At 37.5% G+C, this 12,593-nt stretch overlaps 1 protein-coding gene across 1 annotated transcript in view; it reads right to left on the bottom strand.

Moving 5' to 3' along the window:
- The window catches only part of LOC140948626 (uncharacterized), a 32,071-nt gene extending 23,231 nt beyond the window's left edge, over window positions 1-8,840 (bottom strand). Inside the window, exons 1-6 of the mRNA XM_073397890.1 lie at window positions 8,726-8,840; window positions 5,247-5,293; window positions 3,767-3,980; window positions 3,240-3,347; window positions 2,525-2,617; window positions 1,869-1,913 (exon numbers count right to left, since the gene is read on the bottom strand). Of these exons, the coding sequence (XP_073253991.1) occupies window positions 1,869-1,913; window positions 2,525-2,617; window positions 3,240-3,347; window positions 3,767-3,980; window positions 5,247-5,270 (484 nt within the window). The 5' untranslated portion in view covers window positions 5,271-5,293; window positions 8,726-8,840. The remainder of the gene's footprint in view (window positions 1-1,868; window positions 1,914-2,524; window positions 2,618-3,239; window positions 3,348-3,766; window positions 3,981-5,246; window positions 5,294-8,725) is intronic.
- Window positions 8,841-12,593: the final 3,753 nt, after the last annotated feature.

Here is a 12,593-nt window from a genome sequence, read left to right as displayed (position 1 = left end):
TTCACAATTTTGCAAGACAAATTGCATTCATTCAACATTCAGGACCATCGAAGCACGCGTGGACTTTTAATTAGCGAAACCGTTCAAAAAATTTCCAAAATCACCTATACGGCCAGCCGGTTCTAACTTTTGACAAGCGCCAAATGTGCGAAGAAATTTCAAAAGAGTTACGCTTCAACGTGATAAAGAATTCATTGAGTCTATTTTATATTAACGGTTTTATAACGATGTGTAATCTTAAAAAGCGTTTGATACGCTTGGCATTTTTAGTACTCCTGCAAGCGATGTTTATGAACGGCTGAAAACAAACGGCAAAGCGATGAAAATTGCACTTTTGAGACTACCAAATATCAATAAAGAAAAATAATTCGATAGAACACTTACAGAGACAACAATTTTCATTCACGAAAACAAATGAGTATTTAAGTGTGTCTAAGAATCCTCAAGTCTTTACTAGTAAGCTTAAAGTTTATGTTTTAAGCCGCCGGTTTCCCGGTGTTGGCTGTTTTCAAATATGAACTCACGACAAGAAAATCGTTCAAAGCTTTCTTTCTACAGCCAAAATTACAACTAAATATTCTTCGGAAAGTTTTTTCTTTCTATTTACGGTGAATTAATATCGACTAAAGGCTTTTTAAAGTTCTGTAAGCTTAAGCTTATATCAAACCTCATACGAGGTCAGATCAGTGTCTCAGTCAAATCTTAATACAAACGTGCATAAACTAGCTTCATAAACTGCGCCGCTGGACTTCATGAAATTAGATTTAAATACAATAATTACTCAGGCTTACCATATTTCGAGATGCAGCTCCTGAAAGCTATCAAATAAGGCAAGGATCGCTTGAGCCTTTATAATTCTCGTACGCATCCAGCAAGGTGAAAAACAAAAACGATGCCATCCGAAATCGGATTATCGGCTTTGACAAGCGACGTATTTTTCAACCAAAAACCCAATAAACAAACCAGCCATGAATAAGAGAACACTCTTGATAGCAGCTGTATTTCATTTTGTACATCCAGTGGAAAAAAGACAGTTAAAAACATCACAAGTTGACTCAAAACTCTGTCAGCTTCAGCTGTCAAAGTAAACAACTTTCAAGATGCTGCATAAATTTTACGCATGAACACACCTGTCAAATTTTAACCAATCAGAGCATAAAAATTGGACGTGGAGCGTGACCAACACGTGATCATGGTAAGAAAAGGTCTTCCCCGCCTGTATTTTAAAAAAAACTGGCTGAATTTTTGCGTCTGAAGTCAGTTTGAAATCAAAATCGTAATAGTGCGGGGCGATACTGACATAAACACAACATATTTGAATTTAAAACAAAAATAAACGTGAACCTGCGATCATTTAAATAGGTCGACCCCTGAGCCCGCGATACGGTCAGGTGATAGAGGTCAGCGGATACCCTGTTTTGACAGCTGTCAATTGATGACAACATTGATCTGCAATCAGCTTTCTCCTGGGCTCCCAAAGTAGCTAGAAAGTGTGAGAGTAAACATTGGTATGCCTGTGGTGCGGACGGACGGTCGGTCGGTTGGTCACGTGATTACCAAATTTTCTGGGATGGGTAGATTTCCTTAGCTATGGGGCTCCGCCCACGCGCGCGCTTCGCGCGCGCGTGGAGCTCCGCTATAAAATGTACACAAAGAGAAAAATATCTGATCTTTTACCCAATTCTCTCAACTAATTCTTCAAGGAAATGTATGGAGATCAGTTTGGAGAATTTGTATGTGGATATTGGGACTTAAAGGGTTAAAAGACTCTTGGTGGAGCTGGAAGTTGGATACAGATACAATCAACATAAAAACAATACTCCACAAATAAGAGGAACAAATTTGCAACTGCAAATTAAAGAGCTAACCTGACATTCCTAGTGCAGAGTCTGATCTCATCATAGAATTAGTAGCTGAAATCAAATGAATATGTTCTTAGATCACTGCATTGTAAAATTAGTCATTTCACTATGACGAAGACGCAAGAATAGTAATTGAAGGCCTCACATGAGGCGTACTTTTTAAGTGTTGATTCCTACAAAGGAAACATGATGCTGTTTTAAGGAAACCAAACAATATTAAACATCATGCAACAAGGCAGTCAAATGTCTAAACTGACAATGTTGCGTCAGTGTCTTGCACTTGTTTGGCCGCAGCTTTAGAGCAGCACCAAGAAATTTAGAGCACATATGAACGGTTTCTTAAGGATCGCAACCACAAGTCAAAATATTTCCCATTTTCAGGCCTGCTTATTTTTTATCAAACATAAGTTTTCATGTTTGTCTTCACCTCAAAGGTACATGCAGCAATAAAAAAAACTCTCTACTTAGTACTCTACCATTATGGTATAAATGGGAAGATATATATATATGTTGTAGTTAATTTTTTATCTCAGGTAATTTTTATTCTTCTTTTGTTTTAACTTCATTAGCATACATTATCATACCCAAAAACAAAAGAAAAATAAAAATTACCTGAGATAAAAAATTAACTACAACATATATATCAACTAAATGTTTTTTACCAAATTGTTGCAATCTTGGCTCTCCATTTCTCAAGGTTAGTCCAAGAGCTTCATAAGCCCTTTCCATTCCTTGAACATTTCCCGTAACTCCTGCTGTAAAAGAAAACTTTTACTTCAGAAATTTTCAAAAGAGCAATAAAACAGAGGTTTTGGTTTAAAACTAAGCACTAGACAAAACACACCAGTCACCTAAGAGTAGGTAGTAAAGAGAACAAAAATTTGACTGTACAATTTTCGACACAACAGTAAACAATCTGTAAACAATAAATCTATTATTTTATATTTAAATAGAAGAACAAACAAAAACAATGTGAAAATCAGAGAATTAGTGCATTGAGACCACAATATATATGTAAATTAATATGTACAATACATGTCTGTGTTAGGTAATTATGGGCATACTTCTTGGAAAAACAAGCACATGCAGTTATTTGTTTCAAATACACAGCTGCAGGTATATAATGCATAAACAAAACTTACAATCAAAAGCTCACAACCTTCCAAATTTACCCCTGTCCCCTAAGACAAACTAGGCATTAAGTTGCCAGGGACAACCAGGAACCGCCAGATAAGAGAAAAACCCTGACTAGACTTGCAAAAAACTATTTTTTGGTATTTTTTGAGGGTTTTCATGTTTTGAATACAAAACTACCAGTTATCAAAGCGGCTGGGGTGGGTACTGGCATTTAATGACAATATAGACAATAACAAATACCTCTTCTATTATCTGATGCATGCTTTAGAGGAAGACAAACTGGACAGTCCTGCCTGATGCAGTTTTTCCAGTGCGAAATGATTTGTCGAGATGAAGCACAATGGGTAACTGCAGGGTCAAAAACAGATGTACACTTTTCACTATGTACCACAAAAACCTTCATAACTTTGACAATACTTAGAACAAATATCATGTGTCTTTTAGGTGGATACCAATAGCATTGCAAGGATGTTTGGCAAGGCTTAAGTGGTCTATAATGTGGTTAATGGAACAACAGTTAAGAAAAGGATAATATCTCTTTTCTTACCAAAATTCAATGCAGACTAAAAAGAGAAATAACATGTATATAATAATGAAGTAAAAAAAAAATGATGTTCAATTATTTAATTTATGAGCAAAAACATTATTGATTTACATTATTACCTTATGCAGTGAGCTTCGCAAATATTATGAAGGTATACGTAATTAGGCCTAAGTATATGTATCTATTAGTAACTCAGCCACAAATTCTAAAAACACTAACAAACCTTGGCATGTTTTTCCTGCTGTACAAGTTGTCATGTGGTTCAAAACATTTTTCATTGTTCGACAGTGGGGTAAGTTGCAAGGTTTTACAGCACCATTTTGAGCTTGCTGTTCCCGCCTCTGACATTTATGTGCATGAAGCAAAAAGACAAGATGCTGTATCAATCTTCTTATCTCTGGGTCAGCTGTAGGAGGCTGAGCCAATCCTGACCCAGGCTGAAGGAAAAATAAATCACCGCAAATCAATTAAAAGTATCACAAAGCAATTCAACATAAAAATTTCTAATAAAACAAAGACCTCTCTAAAAAGCAGAGTGAAAATTATGCCAATCCCTACATTTAATCGTTTTTAAAAACTAAAATACAGCAGAAAAAGCAACTAAAACAGGGAAACTTCAAAACCTAAATAATAATAATAATAATAATAATAATAATGGTTAATTTATTCAAAGCCTGTCTACAGGGTAGTTAAATATACAAAGAAATTTTGATAGAGAAGTATACTTCTAGTATACTCAGAGTATACGGTATCAGCAATTTACTGATGATAAGTATACTTCCAGTATAACCCTTTTGTACTGCATGAATTGCAGCACACTCTAAGTACTTTTGATGTAGGAGTGCTTTTCTTTCTTTTGCAGTAGGAAATAAGTATTCTTCAAATCTACTACAGCAGTATAACTGACGACATTGCTTTATTTAAAGTAGCTATTCTTCCTTCTTTTGCAGTGGGAAATAAGTATACTTCAAATCTACTGCAGCAGTATAAATTAATGACCACTAAAAGGCATAACATTGTACTAGCTACTGCTCTTTCTTAATGGAAACATTAATTACATGTAACTGTAATTTAAAATAAATTGTGCAAAATGCCTCAAAACGGATGTAAATTAAGAGTATCTGAGTTCCCTTCAATGGCAATTAAAAAGCAAATTCAGTTTCGTCCTTCTCGATTCTATTAGCAAGTCTGCAAATGAAATTGACATTAGGACCATCACAGAATTTGATAGAAACACACCTTGACATAATATCTACAACTGAAACTGCCACAACTTTTGTTGCTTTCCTTGCAACAGCAATGTGACCTACACTGGCTGGCTTTGGTAAACCTATCCTTTGAAAGTTGGAAACTGTGATCACGTTCAAAATGACCTAATTAACAGCAACATATTGCCTTCTATCACAGGAACAGTGACCTTCACACTCTGAAGGACTGGCACAAGGCAAGGAACACTTCAAGAGGTATTTACACACTCAGGCGATTTAAAATAAGACAGATGTGTTTCTTGGAGACAATTTCTGCTGTGTCAAGTTATCTGTGGCACAGTGACCTATACTCTGAAATTGTAAAAAAACAAAACAACAACAACCCTAACCGTTTCTTAAGATTGCTGACTCACTTTTATAAGCGCGGTTAAAACTGCATGCTTAAAATACAGTGTAGAACCCAAATTGTGTTTCTGTCCTGTATTACTATCCTACCTTGTTGTGTTTCATGTCTGCCATGTGGACCAGAATGAGGCATCACACTACAATAATTAAAAGAAAACTTTCTCAGTTAGGCTTGTTTCAAACGTCGTGCTACTGCCGTGCTAAGCTGGCTCGACTGTAGCTCGACTACAGCACCACACTAGCACGACTTGGTTTCAGACGTCGAATTTAATTCAGTCGAATAGAACGGCTGTTGCCGAAAACAAAACACAAAAATAAAGAAACGCTAGCAAACTTTTAAATATATTCTAATGTATTTATAATTTATGAATTGAGTTCGGCACGGCGGTAGCACGACGTTTGAAACCAAGTCGAGCTACTGCCGTGTAGGCAGTAGCACGACTTGGTTTCAAGCGTCGCACTACTGCCCTTGCGAAATGAATTCCCAGCTTTCTGGGAATTCCTAGGAATTCTTGAGAATTCCTAGGAATTCCCAACAATTCCCAACTATGCAAATCAGCCTTCATCAAATAAGCTTGGGATTCTTGAGAATTTTTGGGAATGGCAAATTAGGTCTCACTCTAGGCTTGGAATTCCTTGGAATTCCTAGGAATTCTAAGTTTTCCAATTTTAGAAGCTTAAGAATTGTTGAGAATTTCTGGGAATAGAAAAATTCAGGCCAACTGGGCTTGGAATTCCTGGGAATTCCTAGGAATTCTAAGTTATGCAAATTAGGAATTCAGCTCAGGGATGTTTAAAAATCAGAAAGACTTTAAAAATTGTAGAAGATTTCCTAGTCTTTTCTTATTTTTTCACATTTTAATTTTAAGTGATTGCACTGAAACAATTCTAAACTTATAATACAGAACATACTGGTGATGTATACTTCTATACTTACATTTTTATATTCAACCCAATTTTTTTACCTAATCTGGTAATGCTGACATGTGGCGAATGCTGTTCACAAACCTCCAACCAGTATTTGAATTAAGATAACAATTTAACTTATCTAAATTACATTATTACAGCATATTACAGCAATAAATATTTAAAGCTGTTACATGTCCAGTACACTTTCAGTGCAAAATGCTGTCCGAAATGAGAAGTCTCGTTTTTAAAAATATGAAGTGCATTTCCACTCTGAAATGTACGTTTATTATCCACATACTCCACGGAAATTAGGCAAACGCACAAGACATGGGCTGTCTTGATTCCCTTCAACCCTTGCATCAGGAGTGTAGTCAAAAGCATGGCAAGCCCGGCCAAGCCTGGAACAACGGCCACAACACGTTTTTCGTCGCAGTTCTTTGATTGATAATGTGGTCCAACATTTTCTTTCCCAACTTAAAAGAACAACGTTAAGTTTACCTCTTGCTTTTAACACTTCAAATGCGTTGCTTCATCTTAATTAACGTTGAAAACAACTGCTATTTCGACCCAAACGGGAACACGTCGCAAGATTAGCCGCCATGTTTTCTTGTTTCCCACGCTTCCACGCGTGCCTTTTGCACATGCGCGATTTGATTTACTTTGTCACGTGCGACTTTTGAACCAATAGAAAAGTGCCAAATGAACTTCCGTTGAATAGTTCAAATTCACGCGGACTTCACAAGCAACGAAGTATTTTCGTAAGAATGTTATCCATGTTATTTTCGAGACAAATTGATCAATTGCGAAGTTTGTGTTCACATAAAGCATGTTTGCAAGTGAGTTTACTCAGCTGGATTAATGTGGAAAGGTATGTTTTCTAATAACTTTGCGTAAATAAGCTTATAAAGTTCAAAGATGCATGCAAAGATATGCCATTGATCAGATCCCTTTTTGCTGCTTTTTGTTTACTGCAGATCGAAATAACTGTACTCTTTGTTGCAAATAGTCAGTGGAATACTCTGAAAACTGTATGTGCTGGCGCTACAAGGTTAAAGCAGACTTGTCAAGACCAATGTTAGATAAAATAGGAGAAGAAATAGCATAATAAGTATAAGTTTCCAATGGCTACTTATACAAGTTAGAAGCAATGAAATTTCCAGTTAATTGATAAGGACTTGAGACTTGAACTTACATATAAAATATTAGAATACAGCCGGTAGGTTTGTTCATTTGAACTTTAATTCATAGTATAAGTTGCATATAAGGTTTTATATTAAATGCTTCTGGTACATGTAATCTTAATAATCGCTGCAATAGTAAGGTCAAAAACAACTAGCACTAGCACTCGCCTGATGTGTGGACCTTCAGTTCAGAAGGCTGCATCGGCGACATTGGAAAAAGCAGTCATTTAGCTTTTTTTCATATTCATGCACTGTATTAATTATTCGAAGATGTTTATTTACACGCATATATGTAGAATGTGGTGATGTGTATGTTGGGTAAAATAAATTACGAAAAAGAGAATGTTCAGCTGATGTTGTCATTTGGTTAAAAACAAACACTATCTATAGATTCCACCAACAGGGTATGTTTTTATATATATTTTTTCAATCATGACTAGGTATATGTTACTTTACATTATCTCACTATCTAGAGATTCCACCTGAACAGGTTATGTTTTACTTTTTTTTTTCAATCATGACTATAGCAATAGTTTACTTTACACTACATGTATATCTATGTGTAAGTATATCTATATCTAAGTTTATTCATATGTATATAAGGACTACAGTCATTATACTGAATTACTTGATTCCTACTTCACAAAAAGTCATTGTCTTAAATTTGATTTTTTGAGGTCACTGTTGTAATTTTTGGAACATTTAAACGATCAGTGCAGTGAAATTTTAAAGTCAAGTTAAAACAGAAGAAGTATTTTTTGTTAACATGGAGAGCTATTTTTCAGTTATTGCTGGAATAAACATTGTTTCAGTTTTTGTACATTTGCCTTATGGATTTCTGGTTCGGGGAGCAAAATAGCAACTTCTAGTACTAACTTCCTTAACATAAGGGTTTAAATGCAAATCAGTTTTTGATTCGAATATCCCTTAATTCCGGCAGCAGGTCGATTTGTTACATCCCTATTGACCTAGCTATTCCAAGCTATTCCAAGCTATTCCAAGGAATTCCTAGGAAATTCCTAGGAATTCCTAAGAAGTAATCATTCTGTTTATATTCTTTCAATTCCTAGGAATTCCTAAGAATTCCTAGGAATATTTTCCAAGCCAACTGATGGGTGAGCAAAGCTTGGAATTCCTAGGAATTCTTAGGAATTCCATGTTCCAATTACCGTGAAATTTCACACCTTGATTCCTAGGAATTCTTAAGAATTCCTAAGAATTCCTAGGAATAAATTCTTAGGAATTCTCAGGAAAATCCTAGGAATTCCTAGGAATTCTCAATTCCATTTCGCAAGGGTGCCGTGCTAAAGTCGAATTTAATTCGATCAACTGAGTTCGACACGGCAGTAGCACGACGTTTGAAACGGGCATTAAGCAGTGGAACTAAAATTATAAAAGTTCCATTCCTTCACTAAGTTTCAGCTGCAAGAAGCATGGACTATAGGAAACATGGGTTTCGATTTAAGTTGAATCACTTACATTGAAGAAGTGTCCTGTCCTTTCTGGTCAATTCTGCAGCTATATTTGTCTGGAAACACTATTTTGATTCCGAACACAGTCTAGCCTCTTCCATGGAACAGGATAAACACAGTCAATGTCTTGGTAACCGAGCGTTATCGAATATGGGGTGGGGGTAGGGGTGCGGAATTTTCGAACCGCAGGAATTTTTTTTCTTTATCAAATTCCTTGTATGAATTTTTTTTAGGCCTTAGCATGAATATTTTTCTACGGTGGCCCGTAAGTACTTTACCCATTCCTTCGTCGGCTGAAACTTGGAAAACCTTTAAAAAAAGGCTGTGTCAAATTTTTCAAGCTGATATGTCAAGCGAGAAAAATCCGTATTTTGGAAAGCATCTTTTTGCAAAACAAGATCGACTTCGTGTACGAGACTTTGCGACTGGTAAGAATTCATCTTTTACGGGCTTTGCCATAACAAAGAGTTTTGCGTTTTTTCTCGGAAATGCTATTTTATAAAAGCAATAGAAAACTTTTTTCCTTTGTTTGCATAGCCTGATGTAAACACTTGAGGGGTTGGGAGAATTCTTGACAGTAATGTGCAAACCCTCGAATTCGTAGCCCGCGTCTCGGGTTTGCACCGCTGTCTCGAATTCTTCAAGCTCCTCTCGTGTTTCTATCAGGCTATGCAAAGAGTTGCAAACACGGAAACCGTTTTCTATTGCTGTAAAACGTAGAGGCGAAAAGACAAAAGCAATGGTTTTTCATTCGTGTTATGAAGTCTTTAATGAAAAATAGCACTTAACAACAATCGTGTAATAATATATACCAAAGTACAAAATGTAAATTGGAAATCTAAATAAAATTACAAAGGCATCCATAGGTAAAACATCGTTTGAACCTTTCAGTCCTAGCAAGCGGCAAGATGTAAATCGTGGTGACCCTTGTCTCGTGCATGCATACGCCTCATGGGGAGAAGATCATTTAAACAGTGACTGTCAGTGGCGGGTTACCTTCTTCCATAATTCCAAACTCTCTCATGGATAACTAACAATTAATGAATGAGGCTGAGTATCTTATGAAGAATTATGGAGATCGAGGAGGGTGTTATCCGTCGAGGCCGTAGGCCAAGGCGGATGACACCCTTCGAGATCTCCATAATTCTTCATAAGATACGAAAGCCGAATTCAATTATTGTTTTATTATTCATTCAAAATAATTTTGTAATAATTTTGTAGAATAATAAACAACTTTCTTTTATTTTACCACGGTCAACTCATCAGGACTTAAAAACACTATTTTGGAAAGTTCAAGTAAACGTCGACTCGTCTGTTTAATATAAGAAACAACGTACGTTGCAGGTTGGATTAGGACATTTCAGTTTTTATACGCACTTCCCCCACCCCCCTCCCACCCCCTATGGAAGGCTATCCTATGTACTGTTGTTTTTTTTGTCGGCACCATTGAAGATTGCATCCGAGGGGTTCAAAATATTGTTGGCGTCTTAAAATAAGACAGAGGCCGCCTTTTTTGTCTTTTATTGCTTTGGGGAGCGGAAGAGAAAGGGAATGTCCAATTTCATTTTCAGCCCCCCCCCCCCCCCCCCCCCCCCGCTCTGCACTTTTTATTTCGCTCCCCACCGCTCTGGGAGTGAACTTAGCAATATAGCCATACTTTACTGCACGTTCACAAAACCTATCTATCTGAGAAAAGTATTTGCTATCATAGGTACAAGGCCCAGACTTCACTGAATAGCATAACTGAAAAAAGAAATAATAAGGCTATCAAATAGTAGTGTAAGCTCCTGTAAATAGTAACCGTAATATTTGCAAACTCTTAAAATATATATTCTAGGGCTAGCCTTAGAAATCACATGATCGAAATGCATCAGATGTGTGTCCCAGTTGCATGGCTTCTCGTTTATTGTTACTCCCAATAACTTGAGTTCCCCCTTCCTCTCAATATCCTTCATGGGTTGCTTTCTTAGTATTTCCTCTAATTATAACCACCATTTCCCACGTCTTTTTGAGGTTTAGGGTCATTCGATTCTCAATAGACCAGCGTTGAATATTCTGCAAAGATAAGTCCGCAAAGTTAGACCTTATAGGGGAATCAGTCAACGTGATGTTAACAACTAGTATACTTCACGAGAAGGTTCTTGTTTGGATATACAGCCATGATGTCATTCACCATGATGGAAAACAAGACAGGACCGAAAACTGGGCTGGTAAGCAATAAAATGAGCTCTTTCCGGCCCCCAGATAGTGCCAAAAATGTCACATCGGAAACCCACACCGGTACGGACCATCCTGCCGAGTCAAACCCAAGATCGTCTCCCAAGGAGAGGTGCGGCTCGTGGATCCACAACACTTTGACAATGTTGTAACGTCAACTTATCATCAATAAGAGGACAGCAGACACTTGATAAAAAACTGGCGTCAGTTTGAAAAGTTATTAGAGAGCTTTAGACTTGAGGAAGAAAACAAGTAGGAGTACGAAATTTAACGTAAAGTTTTTTGCTCGTGTTTTTTTAAAACAAGACACCTCGGAACTGCGGCTTCATTTTGTTTTCACCCATAAAGGGTTATCAGTAAAACGCGGGATCGGGGTCGGGGTCGGAGTCTTCTTTTTATTAAAGCATGCTATTTTATGGTTTGGGTTAGGGTTAGTGTCAACCATAGGGTTAGGGTTGGGGTTGGACGTAGAGCGTCACCAACGTGTGACCATAGCGAGAAAAGTCAAAAGTAACTGTCTTCGAATTCCCTCCGCTGCCTGTAAAGGTGGCTGAATTTTCGTGTCCGAGGTCAGTTTGAAATCAAAATTCTAATATTGCTGCTTATTAACACAGCTTATTTCCTATGCATTTTTAAAAAAATAAACTTGAACCTGCGATCAACTATTAACTTGTCAGGGAATAACTTCAAAAAAATACTCGACCTCGATGGGTCGATACAATTCAACAGCAATACGCGCGAACTGAATAAATTATCTGTTGTACATTTTCAAGGTTCTGCTCAACTTACACAATTTAACTTTGATGAACATAAACTGTACCGAGCCGTATCTTGGTCCGCTATAGAGAAGCTATTTCATCGTTCAAATTTTAAAGTTTAAATCCCTGAAAGAGTTCTCCTCACTGAAGCAATGTGTAAAAGGTTTTCAAAGGTTTCACGCCGGTGAAGATGTACGGCCTGACACCCCTTGAAAGTTTCTATTTTGATGCCTGCCAGGTGATACTGGTCGGCGGACACCCTGTTTTGACAGCTGTCAATTGATCACAACATCGATGTGCAATATCAGGTTGCACCTGGGCTCACAAACTAGCTAGAAAGTGTGAGATTAAACATTGGTATCCCTGTGGTGTGGACGGACGCTCGGGAGGTGGGGCGGTGTAAGGTCACGTGATTACCGAATTTTCTAGGATGGATCAGGATGGATAGATTTACTTAGCTATGGTCCTGCGCTTGTCAAGTCAAACAAATTTTTCGCCCGCACTCACTCACTGAATCGGTGACTCTCGCCAGGTTTGGATGAGAGGAGGAGAGAGCCCTCCGTCTGCATGGGAGGCTACAGAAGTCTTTGGGAAAGTTAACTCGGTGACGACGTTACAATGATATGGGCATCCCTGTGTTTTGGGCATCACCATTCCCAAAACCCTAGTGATATGGGCATCCCCTTCTCATATTACCTTAGCGATTTGGGTTAGGGTTAGATTTACAAGGTATGCCCATATCAGTAGGGGCGATTTAACGGAGGGTTTTTTTGTGTTGGGTTTTGGGAATGGTGATACCCAAAACCCGGGGATGCCCACATCACTGTCACAGCGAATTAGAGCAAACTCGGCAAGAGAAAGAGTTTGGTTTGGACTTGCTCTTTTCCACGACCCTCTCTT

The sequence above is a fragment of the Porites lutea genome, chromosome 9 (assembly GCF_958299795.1).
Source record: "Porites lutea chromosome 9, jaPorLute2.1, whole genome shotgun sequence".
NCBI classification, from domain to species: Eukaryota; Metazoa; Cnidaria; class Anthozoa; order Scleractinia; family Poritidae; genus Porites; species Porites lutea.
Note: the sequence above shows the minus strand (reverse complement) of the source record. Positions and strands in the feature narration are given on the sequence as shown.